The 21,841-nt window shown below is 39.6% G+C and overlaps 1 protein-coding gene across 2 annotated transcripts; it reads left to right on the top strand.

Moving 5' to 3' along the window:
• Window positions 1–287: 287 nt before the first annotated feature.
• On the top strand, window positions 288–21,345 carry myofl (myoferlin like). 2 transcript variants are annotated; one of them, XM_022212221.2, is made up of 54 exons: window positions 288–500; window positions 1,563–1,618; window positions 1,757–1,848; window positions 4,591–4,699; window positions 4,905–5,001; window positions 6,644–6,813; window positions 7,197–7,325; window positions 7,730–7,792; window positions 7,903–7,953; window positions 8,056–8,086; window positions 8,182–8,297; window positions 8,378–8,504; window positions 8,605–8,708; window positions 8,798–8,866; window positions 8,964–9,007; window positions 9,092–9,174; window positions 9,265–9,300; window positions 9,525–9,649; window positions 9,763–9,876; window positions 9,995–10,172; window positions 10,542–10,666; window positions 10,784–10,893; window positions 11,077–11,269; window positions 11,364–11,519; window positions 11,659–11,790; window positions 11,883–12,046; window positions 13,049–13,163; window positions 13,841–13,943; window positions 14,040–14,179; window positions 14,277–14,441; window positions 14,693–14,780; window positions 15,011–15,088; window positions 15,208–15,389; window positions 15,513–15,671; window positions 15,761–15,862; window positions 16,078–16,239; window positions 16,348–16,519; window positions 16,615–16,685; window positions 16,781–16,795; window positions 16,883–16,981; window positions 17,314–17,442; window positions 17,927–18,082; window positions 18,223–18,314; window positions 18,410–18,580; window positions 18,771–18,919; window positions 19,117–19,256; window positions 19,401–19,489; window positions 19,568–19,663; window positions 19,755–19,896; window positions 19,983–20,082; window positions 20,221–20,414; window positions 20,495–20,604; window positions 20,694–20,841; window positions 21,038–21,345. In XM_022212221.2, the coding sequence occupies exons 1-54, from the start codon at window positions 413–415 to the stop codon at window positions 21,074–21,076; spliced, it is 6,168 nt and encodes a 2,055-aa protein (XP_022067913.1). In that variant the 5' UTR covers window positions 288–412; the 3' UTR covers window positions 21,077–21,345. The 2 variants fall into 2 exon arrangements, with proteins under 2 accessions (XP_022067913.1, XP_022067921.1); XM_022212229.2 differs by lacking the exons at window positions 288–500; window positions 1,563–1,618; window positions 1,757–1,848; ... (2 more) ...; window positions 6,644–6,813; window positions 7,197–7,325 and adding an exon at window positions 7,598–7,613.
• The last annotated feature ends 496 nt before the right edge of the window (window positions 21,346–21,841 follow it).

Raw genomic sequence — 21,841 nt, 5'->3', positions numbered from 1 at the left:
TTTTGTAAATACAAAGACATTGGTAGGCTGTTCTTTTTTTTAAAAAAATCAATTTTATTTGCAATTTTACACAAAAATACAACAAAGAGGAAAATGCCAGGGATATTCTACTTTATATCACACAAGAGGGGGAGATAAAGTGAACAATTAAATGACACTCAGAGAAACAAAACAATTAGGAGGAGCCACGTTTAAGTTTGAATTTTCTAAGGTTGTTAACGGTAGGCTGTTCTTTACAGCACTATCTGTTTCTTGCCTGACACCCCCTGGCTGGCTGGGTGGCAGCTGTGACTCATGAGTGAGGCTGCTCACTCCTCTCTCTACATCTGTGCCTTTCAGTTCCCCTGTGCTGCTCCATCTCTCTCGACGGAACATGATACGTTTCTCTGATTAAACTGGGACTTGATCAACAATGTTGCGCGTCATTGTTGAGTCCGCTAGTGGGATCCCCAAAAAGAGGCTTGGAAATCCGGATCCATTTGCTACAGTTGTCTTTAGAGGTGAGATATCTCTCTTGAAAAAAATAATAATAATAGGGAAACAGCTTTATGCTAATGTATGTATGTGAAGTCTTTTTTTTTTGTTTGATTGATCATGCATAGTGTTTCACTTCCTTTTAATTTACAATCTTCTTTGGCAACCTTTGCTTTTAATCACATTCACAGTAATAACTTGTTGCAGTTTACTCATATATTACCATGAGCATAAATGTCATATTTTGGCAGTAGGTATGTTCCTTGTGACTTATTTTCCAGTCATTTAAATGGAACTTTCTATTAGACTCTTCGACTAGTCTAAAAAATAACATTAAAACTGTTAAGAAACTAATAAAATATTTTTAATATTGCACAATTCTAAAATAAGCATCAACATTACTAGAAAAATACTACATAAAGCTATTTAAGAGCCGTAGGAAACCGACAACCACATTATTCTATAACCAAATCATATATTTAATGCTGTTATAATGTGTGTTGTTGGTGCACTGCCTATATCAACTTGCACATTATCCTGCAACACATGTCAACAACTCACTCAATAAAAGCAAATATATAGTCTAAAATATCAGCTGTGGTTTTGCACAGGTGGGCTGGTTATGAACCAGTTTATTCTAATGCAGCCTACAAAGCTTTTTACACTTTGGTTTACCAGAGGAGGCCATTGGAGCACTAAGAGGGGGGCTGCACAGACATGTGGCAGGTGTTGTGGCAACAGTTAACCAGCATTTTACATTAAATAAAATATTATTAATTAGTGCAACCCACCTTTTTTTTTTTTTTTTGGTGCCAACAAGTGAAGGTAGCAACAGTTTATCTTTTAGTCGATTAACTGTGGCCAGCGTTTGCACAAAAAAAAACCAAGAATGCATCCTTATAAGCTCAGTAGTAGAGGGTCCCTACACATCAGCAGTTTAAGGCCCTTAGCTGGTTCTTTATTTGATTTACTATTATTATCATTACTAGTGTGGTTGTTTGTGTCCACTGGGTGTATTTGATATAGAACTAGTTTTCTTTGTTGTTGTTGTTTTATTCCTCAGTAATTTACTTGCATTGTCCTTCCAGGTGAAAAGAAGAAAACGAAAGCAATTGACAGTGAGCTGAATCCAGAGTGGAATGAAGTAAGTGAGGAAATGTACTTTAAACTGCAAAATGTTGCAGTTACTGTTTGTTGATTTTGCTTAGTTTGAAACAATTACTCACTTAAGAGTCAAAATTAGTCTAAATTGATTGTAATTCCCCCTTTCTTGTAATTACAGGTCCTTGAATTTGATCTGAAAGGATCTCATTTGGATGCCTCTTCATTCATGGAAATAATTGTAAAAGACTATGAAACAATCGGAAAACACAAGTATGTATATTATAATCGTTAAATTGAAACAATATCACATTTGGATATATGGCATATTGTAATTGTGTTACTTTGCCTAAGCCTAAGTTGTCCTAAACCAGACAAGTGTGGGATAAATGAATAAATGACCCACACCCTATGTCCCTGAATGACAAATTACTGGTCATTCCAACTCACTTCTGTCTTTGAGGCAAAGGGCCTCTGAGTCAGCTGCTTCCCTCTCGGGGGGGGGGGCGCATTACAGAAATGCCTCTCCTAAAAATACAACAAACACCCATGTTATGCCAGGTAGTGCAGGTAATGAGTGAAAGGGAAGACCTCATCCCACCCAAGAGATTTACCTTGTGAGGCAATTATAATCTGTGAAAGTGTTTGTGTCGCTTCGATGACCGGTAGTATAACTCCTTATTGTTCAGAGCATGGCTGAAAATAGTGATTAGGATTTTTTTTTTGTTGAGAAGTAAGATGTTGAAAGTTTACTGAGCTGCCATGTTAAGACTTGCTGCGTAGGGAAAGAAGTTGCTTTGACTCCCTCACAACAGCGCTGCAGCTCTGGCAAGGAATGTTGCCTTAAAAGGAAAAAAAATTGTCTGTTTTTTTCACCTCCCTGCCTTATATTTTATTAATCACTTCTTTTTTATCCTTTTTTTAGGCACATACATGCATAACATTGCGAGTCTAAGTCATTTTTTTTCTGAAGCGCAGGCACCAAACTACACAAAGCCATAACATTTCCACTGAGTCACTCCACTGACTGATTGCGAACAATATAAACGGGGGTGAGGGTGGAGGAATGTCTCCTCCAGCCACTCATGCACTTAAATATTTTTTCCATGAGCTCTGCTTGCACTGCTTGAGAGAGGTGAATAAGACAGCTTGCGCAGGCTTGTCATTGGCGCATCGGCGATGACTTGTAGCAGCTCCGAACTTAATTTATACAGAAAATAACTCTGGAAATGTGTTAGGAAATGCAGTCATTAGCTCTCACCCACATCTAAAATCCAGGAAAATCAAGACTCACACAGCCAAAGATGGGTATCTGTGGCCTAAACAAGATAAGCCATATCCAGCAGCTGAACTAGCACAGAGGACTGCTCAGTTCCTTTTTTTTCTTGTATCCCATTAGCATTGTTTGAAAGCTGGCATTTGTAGGTGACATTATATCAGTATGCCAAGAAAATTGTTACGGTTTTCCTTTATTGTGGTTTTAAAGTCAAATATTTCATCTTCAAAGGAGCATATACTTGAGACTAGGGTTGAAATCTTTGTGTCCTAGTGGGTGGAGAGTTATACAGGCTAATTAGAAACAATAAATCTCCAATGCCACATTTTCTCCACAGATGAGACTGTTTTCTAAGCACTCTGCAATCATGAATAATGGAACATCTGTTGAGATCAATAGAGAAGAAAAAGAAACTGTGTATGATTGTGGTTGTTTTTATGTTGGTCACTTAAGACTGCCTATTCTCCCGCCTCTTTGGATCTGTATTTGTCCACCCTTAAACTGGGCACAGAGCTTGCATTACATGCCTGTGGTACAAGTTGATGATTTCCATTTCTCCAGTTTTTCCTCATACACTCTTTCTTGCCTGTGTAATCACTGGTGTTTGTCACAGCGCACTGGAAAGTGCTACAGCTTCTCCCAAATGTCTCTTTAGCCTGAATTAGTCAAGAAAAGATGATTTTGTCCTTAGGGTCAAGAACACTGTCACAGCATCACATTTGTAGCTGCAAAAAATCATGGAGTTCAAATTGTAATGGTTTGGTAAGACTTTAGAAAATGTCCAATGTGTCGTAATCCTTTGTGGTTATTAATCACTGGTACTTAACTTCTGTTTGCTTGACAAAGTAACAATGTAGGTGTCGTTGCTTGGTTATTCATAATATGTGAAGAAGTGAAATTAGGAAGTAGAAACTTTCAGTCATCCAGAGCAACAAAAAATTACAAACAGTAACATTCCATCCAGTTGCCTTATGAGCAGGTCACTTTTCATCACAGAATGTGGAACCAAAACGTTCTCACAGTTGTAGCATTTTCAAACATGTATAATTGTTACTCTGCCAAGGAACGCAGTGGAGTTAAGTACATTTGTCTCTGCAAATCCGTGTAATGGATTTTGATGAAATTTTCAGGAAAGGTCAGAAATAACGCAGGGACCATTTCATTTGATTTTGGCAATGATGCAGCTTATAGTCTGGATCCATGGATTTGTTAAGGATTTCTGTATCACTGCAAGATAGCGGCATGACGTCACTGTAACTATGACAACAAGTGAACACTGCATCAGCAGCCAGCTGACGATCACATGATTGCGATCCTACTACAAATCCACCGTTGCGGACTTCTCGGGATTTATCCATTGGAAATGATACAAGGAGAAACTGATTAAAATGTGGGGGTGTTTCTGAGTCCCATCAATTCCCGCTGCCCGCTACATATTTAGGTCATGCGAATCGTTATCCGTGCATAACGTACACATGCATAACACATGCCTGTGCTCAGCGCAAGATCATTTTGTTTGTGGGTACATCTATATTAAATGGTCACATTCTATGCAGCCGTGATTTCTGATCATCAGTAACTAATAAAAAAATGCTGCATTTCTACAAAAATATGCTGCATTTCTGACAATGTGAAATGGGGTATGAACAGCCTTTTGCTCAGTGCTTTTCTTGTTTCTTTTGTGAATGTGTGATTTAAATGATTTTGACCAAATGGAAATTTGTGTGATTGCTTTTCAGGTTCATTGGCTCTGCAAACATTTCATTAAGAGACTTGGCCAGTGGTAATGTGAAGTCCCTCCCATCCAAGAATCTGCCCTTGAACAATGAGAAACAACAGTACATTGGGGTGAATACATTTAGCTGATGTTTTAATCCTATGTAGATTCCATGGGGTTGTCTAATTGTTTTACGAAAATGAATTTTATCCAAGTCAGCTCTGAATGACTCAGATCTGTATCAATCCTAAGTAATTTGTTAACTCTGTTAAAATCTACAATGTGATATTTGGTATGAAACATCTGGTCATGCTAGGTAATTGTATTCTTTTGCAGGCAAACATTAATTTGCTCATTCGATATGAGCCACCTGCCAACATCACTCCAAACCTGAATGAGCAGTCTGATGCAGACATGTCAAACATAGACGCTGGTAAGAAGTTAACTTCAGAAAATTGTGATAAATTGACTTTTCTATCATACTATAAAAGAAGGCTCGTGTCTGATTTTTAAAAAATCTACCAATCCCAAAAAACAGAGCCAATCAAGTCATGATTTTACTATATTTTTATCTCTTTAATGTACCAATAAATGATTTTCAGCATGGTGTTCAAAAGTTTCAAATTCACTCCACTGAATTACTTGATGAAGTTCTATCACCAAAACCAAATGCTCTAAATGCATGCTTGTAAGTTAGACAGTGTGTGGGAGTCTGTTAGACTCTTCTGATTATGTTCATACGCTGTGCTAACGTCCCAACAACACGACACACACTTTCTGTTGACATTGATCAAACAGGAAGTACTTACAGAACTGTTTCTTTTTGTTGATATGTCAAATCTTACAGGGTTTAACAGTAATATTGAAGCTGCTCTGTGAATAGCTACAGCAGCTGCCCGAAAGTGCATTGGCCTTCCTGGCAGTAATCCCTTCACTGTATGAAAGAAGTTTATTGAACTGTTATCAAGAGGGTTCCATATTTGTACTTTGCCAAGGAACGCGGCAGAGACTGTTTGTCTGTTCTGTGCACAACATTACTCAAAAAGAGAATAACAAGATTTGGATGAAATTTTCACAGAAGGTCAGAAATGACACAAGGACCACCTGATTAGATTTTGACAGTGATGCGGCTTATAGACAGGATCCATGGATTTGTTAAAGATTTCTGTATCATTGTGAGATAGTGACACGGTGTCACTGTAACTATGACAACAAGTGAACGCTACGTCAGCAGATCAGCTGACGATCACATGATTGCGATCATACTACAAATCAACCGCTGTAGACTTATCAGGGCTTATCCATTGGAAATCATACAGCAACTGAGCAGCCTTGGCGGAGTACTGTGCTCTCTGAGTGCTTTTTTTGGTTTTCTTCTTTTGTCATTTTGCCATTTTCTGTTTGTCGCAGATGTGCAAAGAGTTCATTTGTCTTAAAATGGTATTTAAGTCAGAATAATTTGCACAAAACACAAGGATGGATATTAATCGGTGAAAAATTTCACATTAAAAAGGTATAAAAAATGCAATAAAAAATTGAAACCCCCAAAAAATGATTTAATATAACGTTTACAACCTTTAAAAAATAAAATGTAGTAGGTGTCCACAAACATAACTTTTTAAAATGGAACACTTTATGGGGCAACTTGATTGCGGAGTGGTTAAGGGGCAAACCACACGGAGTGCTGAGTTTTTTTTTCTTGTTTTTACTGCATGACCTCCTCCTGCTCTGTTTCTCTGCACAGCAACTCATTGAGCCACTTTGAACCACAGAGATGCGATTACTTCAAATAAGTGCAATATTATTACTGGCTCCTGTTGCCGCTATTCAAAAAGCAACTGCAATGTCACTTACAAAGGAAGTTTTGATCTAGCAGAAACAAAGTTCTGTTTGTTCGGCACATTTTTGCCAACAAGTGCCTTCCATGTTGCTCGGAAGCTACCACGGTGTAGCTTGCCCTCCAGTGACAGTGTGTGTGCTCACAGTAGATACAAATCAACAACTATGGGGAAACAATTCAAAGTATATTTAGAACATTGATTTCAACTTGTGATTTTTGTGGTTTTGCACCACAGCAGGCAGCGAGGAGGATGATGAGGGAGTGGCAGACACAGAAGGCGGAGGTCAGGGTGGAAGTCCAGGAATTCCCACTTCACCAAACCAGCCAAAGAAACCCTGCCATAAACCAATCCGTCATGGCCGTACGAGGTGCAGAGCCCTGGCCAATAAGCCGCAGGACTTCCAGGTATTGTTTGATTTTTGAATACTCTCACCAAAATTACTGGATAATCACAGATACCAATTTAAAAGGGAACTCTTATTGTTAATCACATAAAAGATTTCACCAGTTGTACACTAAAGGCCATTCCTGGAAATAGATAGGAAATCATAGCATTATCCTTCATATTAGAGAACTGCAAACACGCCAGCATCCTTTTAGTTTCACACATGTGATTTTCATTTGGGAACAGAATATAGTTTTGTTCCCAGCTCCCAGATATTTGTTTGAGCACTGAATAAGTTGGCATTTGTCAACTCAAATGAGCAAATCGGGCCTTTTAAAAAGTCAATCCAGATAAGTTGTCTCACTGTTTGTTCAGCTACCTTGGTTTTGCTCGCAATGTACAGATTCGGGTTCGGGTTATCGAGGGTCGGCAGCTGCCTGGCAACAACATCAAGCCAGTTGTTAAGGTGAATGTATGTGGACATCAACACAGAACGAGAATTAGAAGAGGAAATAACCCATTCTTTGATGAGGTAATGAGGCCATCTCTACAATTTCTATAGATATTGCTTTACTGATTTTTTCTTTTGCCTTTTGCCTTGCTTGTCCGTTTTTTTAACACCTGCTCATCTTATTTCTTTGCTAAATAATCTCACAGAGCTTCAGTAACATCCTGAGATATTTCTGTATTCATCAGCAGTGGCCAAATGACAGCTTCTTTGGAGATTGAGCACTGTACTCTCAGCCTTTTCTTGTCGCTAATTCCTCTCCTATGCATTTCCCTTGTCTCAGCTTTAGCCAAAGCATCAGCTTAAAAAATTGTAAGTTCTACAACTTGCCACAATCACTGAAATCGAAGTGTGTCTGTCATCAAAATGTATTGTACAGTGACCACAGAACAAACATGTGAAATTACAACTTTGTTTCTGTCCCTCAGATGTTTTCCAACAACGTTAACATGCTTCCCTCTAAACTGTTTGATGAGAGCATTAGTCTTCGGGTGCGTAGATAACCTATTTGTGTGATAATGCAGCTTTGTTTTAGCTGTTTACAGTCTGCTGTTTGCTGTGAAAATCAAGTAATTTCTGCACCTGGTTTGTTTTCTTACAGGTTTATGACTCTATCTCCCTCAGAGCTGACAGTCTAATAGGAGAGTTTAAGGTATGCTCTTTCAAATGCTTTTAAGTCCTTCACTTGGAATTTGAATTGTGGCTCTCATACCTCAATTTTTTAACATGTTTCAATTTTTCCTTGTACACTTAGCTGGATGTTGGCTACATCTATGATGAAGCGGGTCAGTTTTTCCATGTATAATATGTGAAAAGTTGAGATCTCTGTGTACACACTGTTTTGAGATATTGAATGTGTTGAATATTATGCCATGTCTAGGTCATGCCATAATGAGGAAATGGCTCCTCCTGAGTGATCCTGATGATGCCGGCTTGGGGCCCAAAGGTTACCTGAAAGTCAGCATAATAATTGCAGGCACTGGAGATGAGCCACCGGTACGGGTACCTTATCATTTCACATCGAACTCCTTTATCATAGCAGCGTTGAAACTGACCTCTCCTCATCCTGTCTGCAGTCTGAGAAGAGAGAGCTAAGTGATGAGCAGGACGACATAGAGAGTAATCTTTTGGTTCCAGCTGGAGTCACGATGCGATTGGCCACCCTGACTCTTAAAGTCTATCGTGCCGAGGATATGCCACAGAGTAAGCGATGTCAAACTTTACAAATCCCTGTACCCCTTTAGGTCTATTCCAGACAAATCCATTCAAGAAACTTCTATTTAGAAGCATTACTGCGTTTCAGTGGATGATGCCATTATTCAGACAGTAAAGCAAGCCATTCGAGGAGACTCAGACAGGAAAAACTTGGTGGATCCATATTTGGAAGTCAGTTTTGCTGGGAAGAAGGTACATCAGATAAGATTAAAAATATTATTATAGAGTGGTTCTTACTCTATGAATAGAGCTCATTTACAAACATTTCTTTTTTCTCATAGCTGTGCACCAGAATAATTGAGAGAAATGCTAACCCAGAGTGGAATCAGCTCATCAACCTGCAAGTCAAAGTAAGAAAAATCCATATTGAGAATTGTCTTATTTTGTGCTTGAGTTCAATCATAAAACCAGTTTAACAGTGAGCAAAAATGATCTCTACCTCTTTAGTTCCCATCCATGTGTGAATGCATCAAACTGACCATGTATGACTGGTAAGAGACGGTATTCATTCACAAACAGCTGCACAAAGGATAATACCAACACCAATAATTGACTTGGCAGTTTATCCTTTTCAGGGATCGTTTTAGCAAGAATGATGCCATCGGAACAACTTATCTGAATCTGAGCAAAATGTCTTCCTCTGGTGGAGTGATTGAGGGTAATAATGTAATATCTCAGTGGTTAAAATATTCCTATTGCAAAATTACATTTAATTTATGTGATTGTTCTCTGTTTTAATTACAAACAGAAGCATCGGCTGAAAATGGCAACCCAGTCACTGAATGTACGTTCCACATGGTCATCTGCATGAGTTGTATTTTTGTTTTAAAAATATAACTTTATAGCATGAAAGCTTCTCAAATTTCAACATATTACATTCTCAAGTTAGATTTGATCATGACATTTATAAAAGGGTACATAGGCAGATTGTGGCTCACCTCATGGCAATCTTAATTCCAAGTGTTAAATCATTGTTGGGTTTTTATGCTGAGTGTCTGTGTATCACAGTGAACACTGCAGCATCGGAGGTCGGTTTTCTCCCAGCTTTTGGGCCTTGCTATGTCAATCTGTACGGTAGCCCAAGAGAATTCACTGGCCTGCCTGACCCGTACGACGAACTGAACTTAGGAAAGGTAAGACTACCCATCAAGTCAGCGCTGAAGGTGTAATATGGCGTACAGACGCATGATATTTCACCTTCATGACGATTCTTACATGATGTTTTTGCATTTCAATTTTTTTCCAGGGAGAAGGGGTGGCATATAGAGGAAGGGTCCTTGTTGAACTGTCCTCGCAGCTGGATGAAAAGATTGATAAGAATTTGGATGAAATCTCTAGTGATGACATCCTTGTGGCAGAGGTACACACTACGTACTTTAAGCGTGTCATATCATAATTACTCCTGTTTGTTGTCATATGGTCACTTTTTTCTTTGCCTAAACTTCTAACAATGCCACACTGCTTTTTATTGGGTGCAGAAATACCAGCAGAGGAGGAAGTATTCTCTTTGCGCTGCTTTCCACAGTGCATGCATGCTACAACAGCCAGGAGAGCCAATCCAGTTTGAAGTCAGCATTGGTAATTATGGAAACAAGCTGGATTCCACCTGCAAGCCCCTGGCATCCACAACCCAATACAGCTTTGCTGTGTTTGATGGTATGAAGCTAATATAAAACAGCCTGCAGCATTTCATAAATGACTGAACTTTTTTCCATGTAATTATCTAGAGTTATTAAAACTAATATGTGCACCATGGTCCTGTTTTTAGCTTCTAATTTATTCATGACACAAAAAATGTAGCTTTCTAATTGCTGATTTTGAGAATGGCAAATTTTTTCAGGGGCATGACGAAATCTCAAATGGATTATATAATATTTCACAATATGATTATATATTGTAACATTGGACATTTACTTGTTTAAATATACTGTAAGTCGGTGTCTGTGACTAAGAAGTAATGAAGTCAAAGAGAATGACTGTCGCCATAGCATGTGTTTAAAATAATTTTATGTATTTATTGTGTAGGTAATCACTACTATTACCTTCCCTGGGCTGACACTAAGCCCGTAGTGATTGTCACTTCCTACTGGGAAGACATCAGCCACCGCCTGGACTCTGTCAATGTTCTCCTCTTCGTTGCTGAGAGACTGGTGAGAATAGGTCACAGTGGCATCTTGTCATAATATATAAATGAATCTTGTACATGTCTGTACAGGTAATGCTGCCCATTCATCCCTTTTTTGCCTCGTCTTTGTGATTTATTTTAGGAGTCCCGCCTCATTTCTTTAAAAACAGCCATCCAAGCCAAGGTCCCTGATGCAAGCCTGAGAGAGATTTGGCTCAAGCTCATCAACCACATGGTTGAGGATCTTAGCAGGTGAGACAGGACCAGACTCATCCCACACTAGACCTGTGAGTTACATGAAGTAATGCTATATTGCAGCTTTTGCACCTGCTGCAGCTTTTCATTAGATAGCTGCATTTTTTTTCAGGAAGATGAGATACATTTGACTGGTCAAATTTTGATCTTTAATTATTACTCTGCTCTTGGTTTTGACAGTCTCCAGTTTCCATCGCCGGAGGGTCAGCACAACATTACAGAGCTGGATCTGGAAATGAAAAGACTGCGTCATGCTGCTGTGGAGAGTATCAAACAGATGGCTATTCACATGAGAGAAGAGGCCACAGATGTCAAGGCTACTGTTGGTGACATTGAAGACTGGCTGGAAAGAATCAAGCAGCTGGCTGAGGAGGTTAGGGAAAGAAAACTCACTGTTGAATGGGTCAAGAAGCTCATAGAGATACAGTTTCATTTTTATTATGCCTGAAATTATATGTCTCCATCAGCCTCAGAACAGCATGCCAGATGTGATCATATGGATGCTGAGAGGAGAGAAGCGGTTGGCTTATGCCCGAATCCCAGCAAACCAGATCCTATACTCTAACTTTAGCGAGCAGGCCTGTGGAAAACACTGTGGAAAGACCCAGACCATCTTCATGCAGGTACAAGACCAGTCAGCATGCAATGCCAGATTCACTCTAATTGGATAGATATTTCTGATAAAGAAAACATAGCAACGATTACCGGCGTTCAGCATTGTATATTTCACAAAGACTTCTCACTTTCATATTTTTGATTTAGTACCCCATGGACAAAAACAAAGGTTTGAAGATCCCTGTTCAGCTGCGGGTCAACATGTGGCTCGGCCTCTCTGCTGGTGAAGCGAAGTTCAATAGCTTCTCAGAGGGAGACTTCAGTGTTTATGCTGAAGTGGTACAGTATCTATATTAAGTATTAAAAAATAAAAAATACATCCCCATAGTTTTGATTCCTGACTTAACAGTGGTTTGTATAATTTATTGCAGTATGAAAACCAGGCTCAAGTGTTTGGCAAATGGGGAACCACCGGCCTGGTTGGTCGCTGTAAATTCTCAGATGTGACTGGAAAGGTGAAGCTTAAGAAGGAGTACTTTCTACCACCACCCGGATGGGAATGGGAGGAGGACTGGTTTTTTGAGCCTGAGAGATGGTAAGCTTAAGAAGCTCACTTTTATCAAACATTTTTAGTCCTTCGAGATTCCAGGCTTTTATAGTTTCAAGTGCAAACATCCTGTTATTGCTGGACATGGAGGAGGGGAAACACTTGACAAGCTGTACATTCCTTGACTGTAATGGATGATGTGGAGGCGAAGAATTCCACATGTAACATGCTGAATATATTGCTTGTTCAGTTACATATATTGCCAATGTTGATCTTGCTTTTCTGTGTCAGTTATAAAATAGAGTTCCCAAGCCTCAGAATTTCTGTTGTTGTCATTGCAGCTTTTAAAACTTGGAGAGAAAAGTCACTAATTTCTGTCAGTATTACCACGATAGTAAATAGTGATTCTATGCAATATTATGAAACATCCCTGTCTAATATGAAAAGGCTACATAGTGCCTGCACAGTCTCCCTCTCTGTCACAGAATTCCACTTTCTTTCTCTTACCCAGTCCATTTTCACATTTTCTTTTTGCTCTCTCTCCTTTCCCCTGCATCTCTTCCTCAGACTTGAGCTACAAACTCGACTTGGTAACACTGTTTAGGTCCACAATTTAAGTTCTTCCTATTCATACGGATATGGTCTTCCAAATTCACACAAATGTAATGCACACTTAAAATCCCACTTATGTGATTCTCACAAGCTATTTATCCTGATTTATTGAATGTGGTAGTTAGTAAAACTTGTCCCTTACGTAATCATGAATTATTGATGGTACCAGCCACAGAACAGAAGCAACACAATCACAGGAAATGAAAAAGCAATTTCGGCATCCGCCAGTGTTTTGGTTTAAGGAGGTCTCCTTCCCTCTCTTGGTGCCTCCTAATTTTTAAGTGCTTACATTCTCCCAACGGTGTTCTTGTAAATAATCTCAGCTCCCTGAAGCCCGTCTTCCTGAGATAGTCTATGTTTATCGTGGTCCTACATAGCTTTTGTCTGAGTCACAAAGCCTCTCATCAACCTGTGTGTTGTGACGGTGTTTTCTTACAGTTTGATGACGGAAGCAGATGCAGGCCACACAGAGTTTACAGACGAAGTATTTGAAAATGAAAGCCGTTTTCCAGGTGGGGAGTGGAAACCTGCTGCAGAGCCATACACAGACGTGGTATGCTGTGATGCTGTCACACACACAGAGGCACTTCTTTACACACATTTAATTTTCAGGTCACTATGTGAAATATGTGAATGAAGATAACAGGACAAGGCTTGTTTGTTCATGCTTTTTTCCAATGTTATCAGTTTCTTCTGGGTTATTATGTACTTGCAACAGGTGGGTAGCTTTGTGGTTGCATAAATGAGCATATATCCTTTTCAGGCTGTGGCCAAATGTCTTTATGGTGTGAATGTTCCGTTTTTTATTAGAGCTGCTGCTACTAATGCTTATGCCATTACGTTGGTTGATTGACTTAGACAATAGCCAACAAATCTTAATCAGTTGAGTCTGGACTTCCCATCAGCTCCCCAGAACATCTTAACATCTTACAACTCATTGGTTCATTCTCCTTGCAAACACAGCAGACACCTGTATTTGGATTTAAAAAAATACTTACCTACATACCTGTATAAGTAGTAAATAGCTGATTAACAAAGTGGAGCATTTAGCAAATAAAAAAATCAGACGTTTATCCCAGAAATTGGTGGTGGAGACCAAAAATAGAGCTAAATGGAGAGTGAATATTGTGCTTTATCAAGAATCAAATGGTCAACAGTTGCAGACCACACAATACTACGAATATCTCAAAAATGATATTGACAGAATGTGATGCTATGTGTGTTATGAAGAATGGAGAAAAAGCCCAGAGCAAAGAAGAGTTTGAATGTCCACCTGGATGGACCTGGGAGGATGCCTGGAGCTTTGACAGCAACAGAGCTGTAGATGAGAAAGGTAACATGAGCATTACAACTAAACTATGAAGCAAAATCTTTTCTTTGTTGTATTTTCACATTTGAAATAATATAACTGTGTGTCTTTTCACCCTAGGTTGGGAATATGGAGTTACCATTCCCCCTGATGATAAACCCAAATCTTGGGTTGCGGCAGAGAAGATGTACCACGTCCACCGCAGGAGAAGACTCATAAGACCAAGAAAGAAGATATCTGATACAGTGGCTGCTGTCGAGGTGAGGATGTGGTAGATGAGAGAAGAAAAAGGTAGACTTGACACATGTTATGAGTACAGTCTCTGAATCTTTTGTTCTCTCTTTGTCTTTTCTACAGCGACGAGAACCAGGAGAAGGCTGGGAATACTCTTCCCTGATTGGCTGGAAGTTCCACAGGAAGGCGCGCTCATCTGACACCTTTCGTCGTCGCCGCTGGAGGAGAAAGATGATCCCATCACAGGGCACCGGTTCCTCCGCCATCTTCAAACTGGAAGGGACATTAGTGAGTCTTGTGTAATACTTAAATGTCCACAAATAAGCCAGTTGTCATGGCAACAGGGGTTAATTTATGCCATCTTAGTCATATCCTTTCATTATTCTTCTGCATTTTCCTGTTCCTGTCAGATATTGGTAAATAACTCAGGAAATTTATGTTGGTTCTGGATTCTTTGCTTTAATTTTTCTCAAATTACCTCAAACATTTGCAGCAAAGTGTGTTTTTTTTAAGCACCCCAGCCTGTGCTTTGTTAACAGGGGGTCGACGTTGATGAAAAGGCCAGTAAAACGGATGCAGCCAAGCTCTTTGGTGCCAACACACCCACAGTTTCCTGCCACTTTGCCCGTAAGTGGAGGGGTGTGATAAATTTAACTCCTAAAACTGATGCTGATTAAAGGCTTTCTTTTTCTTTTTACACTGCGTCCTGCTTATTCCTAAAGCACAATAACACAGATTTTGTGAAGTCTATAAAATCTGTATAAATATGTGCTTATGCCTTATTAAGTGCTCTATTAAGTTACTCCGTTTTAGTAGCGATGCAGTTTGGCATGTTGATGAAAATTATCTCCCTCCAGGGTCTTACAGTTATCATCTGAGGGTGTATGTTTATCAGGCAAGAAATCTCTGTGCCATGGACAAGGACAGCTTCTCAGGTAAAAAAAAATAACGGCTCATTATAAACAGACAAATCACAAATAATAAATGAAATCAACTCCTGATGGGCAATTTTTCCTAAGTCAAAGTGGGAATAATTATACCTGCTCTTCTTCAGATCCCTATGCCCATGTGTCATTCCTACATGTGAGCAAGACTACGGAAGTCAAAAGGGCCACACTGAACCCCACATGGGATCAGACTCTTATCTTTGAGGACATTGAAATCTATGGAGACCCACAGACCTTTGAGCACAACTGTCCTGATGTGGTCTTGGAGCTGTATGACCGGGATCAAGTGGTGTGTTGAATATTTCAATCACACAATCATAAACAGATGTATCCCTGTAAAGCAACCGGAGGTGGCATTAGATATAACAAAGGTTTGCTAAGTCTTGATGTGCTGCTGTACTTTGTTCACTAGGGGAAAGATGAGCCAATGGGTCGATGCACATGCCCCCCTGTGGTAAAACTGAACCCCAGTGTGGATGTCAGTACCAAGCTGTGGTGGTTCCCAGTCACCAGAAAGGGTCGCAGTGCTGGAGAGGCACTTCTTGCTGCTGAGCTCCTACTGAAAGACAAGGTCCAGATAATGCTGAAAGAAACTTAATATACTCTAAGTTAGGTTTATGACGCTTTATAAATGAAGTGATTTTTTTGTTCTTTCTATAGGGCAGTGATGGAGATCTGCCTCTGGTGCCTCCTCGGCGGGGGGAGAAGCTCTACATGGTTCCTCAGGGAATCAGGCCGGTAGTACAGCTTACTGCGATTGAGGTGAGCAATCAAGACACTCAGCTCCTCTTCCAGCCACTATAAATTCCTTCCACATGATCAGACATGACCAGACCCAACCCAAGATTTCTGCTGTGATTGTGTTTCTTATCCCTGGTAGTTTTTCCCCCTTTCACTTCTCTCCATCTGCCATGCTAGTCCCTTAATCTGCCTGTGTCAGTTTATGAAAGTGTGTTAATGTTATTATGTGACCACAGGTCTTGACGTGGGGATTGAGGAACATGAAGACTTACCAGTTAGCCACAGTGTCCTCCCCGAGTTTGATAGTAGAATGTGGTGGCGAGATTGTTCAAACGGCTGTAATGAAAAACTTCAAAAAGAACCCCAACTTCCCTGGATCAGTGCTGCTACTCAAAGTGGTACCAACCCTTAAACTCTGTAGAGAAAATATCCAGACACCTTCAAAGTTTCAAATGCAGTTTTGAAATATTTTCCTTACATGTTCTATTGTCTTGCTGCTCACATAGCATCTTCCCAAAGAAGAGATGTACACCCCTCCCATTGTACTGAAGGTGATCGACCACAGACCCTTTGGTAGGAAACCTGTGGTGGGACAGTGCACCATTGACTGTCTGGAGGACTTCCGATGTGATCCGTATCGCCGTAATGATGAAGTCGAAGCCTGCATGTCTGCTAGAGGTATCCACACACATCCATATGCTGACACACATATACGCGTATACACTCAGACACATATGAGGAATTTATTACATCTTTCCTCATTAACTTTTCAGGAGCAATGATAACTGCTGTCCATGGAGATGTTGTCATAGACATTGAGGAGAGACCTATTGTGAAAACTGAGGTAAATAAAAAATGGTCATATTAATGGTGTGACGTGACTTCTATCTGTGCTTCTTTTCATTGACAAAGATTTATTTTTTGATCCCCACTTTGCAGCTGCAAGAAGAAAAGGTGAGATTTTTTCTTTTCACAGCCATTCTACTGATGGATACCATTTGTAAAGAGTTCATTAGTTATTATTGTTGCCCCTTTGTTTAGGAGGAGGAGGCAGTAGACTGGTGGAGTAAGTTCTATGCCTCTGTTGGAGAGCAGGAAAAGTGTGGGCCGTACCTGAATAAGGGATACGACACATTACAGGTGACATCGTGTTTTGTACATTGTTAGAAAAAGGAACTGATCGAATCCGTGCTTGGGTTTGTGTTGGTTTTACAAGGTAGAACAAAATAACAATGACAGACAGGGACGTTGCTCAGTACTGCTTATTCTTGTCTTTTTTATTGATACTAATTTGTAGTTGATTATATCTAAACATGGACAAACATTTTTCTGGGAGCAGTTAAACAAAACTTGCCAATTAAGTGCAAAATCTCATAGCCCGATTAAAAGCACACAATAATATTGCACTACGTTTGTTTTTGTTATACACCTGCTTTGATCTACAGTGATTTCATGTGTATTTTGGTTTTTAGGTCTATAAATCTGAATTAGAAAAGGTTGACCAGTTCCAGGGACTGACTGATTTCTGCAGGACTTTCAAACTTCAGCGAGGAAAGATTGAAGATGAGGAAGATGATCCTTCAGTGGTGGGAGAGTTCAAGGTGAAAAAAACTTACTTGACTGACTCTGTGCCTGAACAACTGCTGTAAAAGCAATGGTTGCTTCTTTAGTAGCATAGTTCCTGTACATTTCATAGCCTTTGTCTACCCTCTGGTGGATCATTTAAGCATTTCAGTTTAATCTAAATAATTAAGCAGCTACAAATCGGTACGGCATTTAGGTTTTGAGATATTGGGTTAGAAAAGAGATGCCTCTATTGTTGCAGTTGAATAAACTCACTGTATTGACAGTATGAATGGTTTACCACAGTTAATGGTAGTTGAAGCTGAAACCATGAGAAGTTGTAGCCATAAATGGTATGTGTCACAGATTGTAAATAAACAAACAAGTGTAAAGAAATCTTTATCCTGCACGAAACGCTTTTTCATTTGCTGGCGAGAAATATTTTACCATTGAAAATCTGTGAACATCATTGGTTTTGCGAAGATGTATTGTATAACTAAAGGTACTCTATGCGGTGCACAGGGCTCATTCAAGATTTACCCACTGCCTGATGACCCAGAGGTCCCTTCCCCACCTCCCCAGTTCAGAAAGCTTCCCGAGAGCGAACCACAGGAGTGTCTGGTCAGAATATATGTGGTGCGCTGTATTGACCTCCAGCCCAAGGATAGAAATGGCAAGGTGAGTTTCATATGAATCTACAGCTAGGACGCCACATGTGTTTAGTGATAGTAACAAACTCCGAGCAAAATCTGACCTTAGAACATTTCCTTAAGTCAAGTAAATAAGAAGAAGATGATAGTTCTGCATTCTCATTTCAGTGTGACCCATATGTTAAAATTACACTTGGGAGGCAAAGACCGGATAACAGAGATAACTACAAACCAAACACCCTCAATCCAGAGTTTGGAAGGTGACGCAGACATTTTTCATCCATTTACATTATTTAGAAGCAAAATAACACAGGCAGCAATAAACATTGAATGTGCTCTTCTCCATTAATACCAGGATGTTCGAGCTGTCCTGCTTCATTCCTCAAGATAAGGATCTGAAGATTTCTGTGTATGACTATGACATGGTGACCAGAGATGAGAAAGTGGGTGAGACGGTCATTGATTTGGAGAACAGACTCCTGTCCCGTTTCAGGTCCTGCTGTGGCCTACCACAGACTTACTGTGTGTAAGTATGTATATTCGCTTCCAACTGAAATATGAACAGAAAAAACACACCCGCAGTACAAAAATCGAATGCTACAAAACAGTGATCTCTTTTTTGATTTCCCAAAGCCTGTGTAGCTCTCCCTTATTTGCATGCTGTTAGAATGAACAAATGAGATGTCCAAGGCTACTAGGCTTCTATTTTCTCACAGGTCAGGGATCAATCAGTGGAGAGATCAAATGAAGCCCTCTCAGATCCTCCAGAATGTGGCCAACATGAGACATGTCCCGCCTCCACGCATAGAGGGAGATGGAAGCTCCCTGTCTTTCTCAGGAAAACAATACAACCTGCAAGATTTTGGTACACCCTACTCTAAAAATCCTACAATCTTATTATTGTTAGAATTATTATTCTTATGTACAGTCTCACTAACTGTTTCCTGATTTAATGTTTTCCTTGCTACTCTTGACTTTGATCTCAGGTTGGCACTTTGTGTCTCTGATATTAACATTCATAGGCTGTGGTACAATGGCCTTTAACCTTTGTGTCCTTTGCAGAAGCAAACACTGTTGTCCACTCACACTTGGGCCCAGCCAAAGAGAGGCTGGCCCTGCATGTCCTCAGAAACCAGGGATTGGTACCAGAACATGTGGAAACCAGAACCCTGTACAGCTCCCACCAGCCAAATCTGCCCCAGGTTAAAGCAATAGCAATAATGCGCAAATTTTTCATGCATTAACAAGTTATAGAGTTTACAGTATAAAGATACTACTCTCGGAAGTTAACATTTCAATCTTATTGTATAATATCTTTAACTAAAAGTGTTTTTCTGTAAATATAGGGACAAATTCAAATGTGGGTGGACATTTTCCCCAAGTGCCTTGGTTTGCCAGGACCTCCGTGTGACATCAGTCCACGCAAAGCCAAGAAGTAAGAAACTCTCCACAGAATAATTATGGTCAGGTATAATGCATTGCAGGATGAAATATAACGGTACATTTTAAACAGGTACTTCTTGCGGGCCATCATTTGGAACACAACTGATGTCACTCTGGACGACACAAGTATCAGTGGAGAAAACATGAGTGACATCTATGTCAAAGGGTACATTGCCCGTCTCTCACCGTAACCCTTCATTTGTCACCTGTGCTTGGATTTTTGAGGTTTAAATGTGCATTTTTGTGAATGCTTTTAGATGGATGCCAGGAATGGAGGAGGACAGGCAGAAGACTGATGTCCACTACAGATCCCTGGATGGAGATGGAAACTTCAACTGGAGGTTCATCTTCGGCTTTGAATACCTGCCTGCAGAACAGCTGTGTGTTGTCTCAAGGAAGGTGAGTGAGATCATGGACGAAAAACAGAGCTATTCAGTTTTGTTGTGGGCAATGATCTGAGTAAAATATGTTAAATCTTTTTACAGGAGCATTTTTGGAACCTGGACAAAACTGAATTTAGGATTCCTCCTAAATTGACCATCCAGATATGGGACAATGACAAATTCTCCCTGGATGACTACTTAGGTGATGCAGTATTGTTATTTAAGGCAATTATTGCCATGGCAAGGAAAAATCTTAAGACAAAGATATAATCTAATGTATTCAGTATATCCATATACAACAAAAACACATACTTATTTACTATTCAAATTTCTGTCACAGGTTCAGTTGAGCTGGACCTACTCAATCTGATCCCCCCTGCGAAGACGCCAGAAAAGTGCAGCCTGAAGATGCTGCCAGGGATGGTTGGATCTGTCATTGCCAAAAAACCACAGCCCAAGTCACTGTTCTCTCAGAAGTCTGTGCGAGGCTGGTGGCCATGTGCAATTGAGCAGGATGGGAAACATGTGCTTGGTGTATGTGCATGTCCTCAGCACAGTTCTTTGTTATGTTTTCCACTGGATGCTGTTTAATTCTGTGTTTCAAAATTTTGCAGGGTAAAGTAGAAATGACACTGGAAATAGTGGAGGAGAAGGAGATGGAGGAGAGGCCTTCTGGGAAAGGTAGAAATGAGCCCAACATGAATCCCAAACTGGAACCACCAAAGTAGGAATACAACTCTCTAAAATAAAACTGTGAATTGTTTTGCATGAATTCACATAATATAAATATTGCCGTATGTCTCCATTCAACAGTCGCCCGGACACATCGTTCTTCTGGTTTACAAACCCTTGCAAGACCATGAAGTTCATAGTCTGGCGCAGATTCAAGTGGCTTTTCATTGGAGGGATTTTTCTCCTGCTACTTGTCTTGTTCGTCGGGATCCTGCTCTACTCCCTGCCTGTAAGATCACACAGTTTGCTGATAATGTCTGTGTTTAATTATGTCTGAAACTACCACAAGTTAGTTTATTCTATTAAAAACTTGATGGTACTCAGTTGGAAACAGTTCAAATGTTCATTCACATATTTACTCTAAGTGATTTCTTAATATAGTGGTTTTAATTCAGTAAGTCAAAAATCTGTTCTTCTATCCACAGAATTACATCTCAATGAAGATTGTGAAGCCTTTCTCCTAGGAAACATTGCAGGGAAGCTGTGCATCTTACTGCACCAGAATCTTCAGTCCTGCTCACTGTTATCATGCCTCAGAAAAAAGCAGTAACTTTCTTTGTTGATGCCATTGCAGACTGACCTTCATCGTTGTCCTGTCATATAATGACAGATTTGTCAACATTTTATTTTTGCACTTTCAGTATTACTTAAATGTCACATGCAAAATACTAATACTTTCTCTTATGTTCAACTTTTAATAAAAATAAAGAATGTGAAAATTTTAATAAATTCAGATATTTAAATGGTTTTTCTGATTTTGTTTGCAATCTATTTTGTTATGTTATCTCAGAAGGAATGAACTTAGTAAAGTAAATCAGCAATGTCAGCAGTAAACAATAATTCTTCTGTCCATTTTAGCTACATGTGAAGTGTCACATCAAATTGTGATGAAGTAGACTTAAACCTATGTGAATGATTTATTTTTATATATTTATTCCATTTTATACTAAAATTCCACTCATCACATAACATCTAATATAAATCATCAAAGTGCCACTGAGGGACATTACAGACAAAACTACAGACCAAAGTATAAAACTAATAAATAAACATATCCGAGGAAACAAGAAGTTTAAGTGAGTTTCACTGCAAGTATTTTAGATACAGTTGAGGCAATGGAGTCTCCTTTGCTATTCAAGTATGTGAGACATTCACGACAGTGCACTGCTTTTTGACATAGTTGCTTGGATACCAATTCACGATCCCGCCTCTTTGGCCAAGAACAGTGT

Source organism: Acanthochromis polyacanthus, chromosome 15 (genome assembly GCF_021347895.1).
Source record: "Acanthochromis polyacanthus isolate Apoly-LR-REF ecotype Palm Island chromosome 15, KAUST_Apoly_ChrSc, whole genome shotgun sequence".
In the NCBI taxonomy this organism is placed as follows: Eukaryota; Metazoa; Chordata; class Actinopteri; family Pomacentridae; genus Acanthochromis; species Acanthochromis polyacanthus.
The sequence above is the reverse complement of the archived record's forward strand: the minus strand, read 5'-3'. Positions and strand labels throughout refer to the sequence as shown.

Excerpts from the sequence above, each read along its gene's own strand:
- myofl (XM_022212221.2), top strand. The coding sequence starts at position 413 with ATGTTGCGCGTCATTGTTGAGTCCGCTAGTGGGATCCCCAAAAAGAGG. Across the intron at positions 9,301-9,524 it reads TGGCAACCCAGTCACTGAAT|TGAACACTGCAGCATCGGAG; the intron begins GTACGTTCCACA and ends TGTGTATCACAG. Across the intron at positions 19,664-19,754 it reads AGTGACATCTATGTCAAAGG|ATGGATGCCAGGAATGGAGG; the intron begins GTACATTGCCCG and ends GAATGCTTTTAG.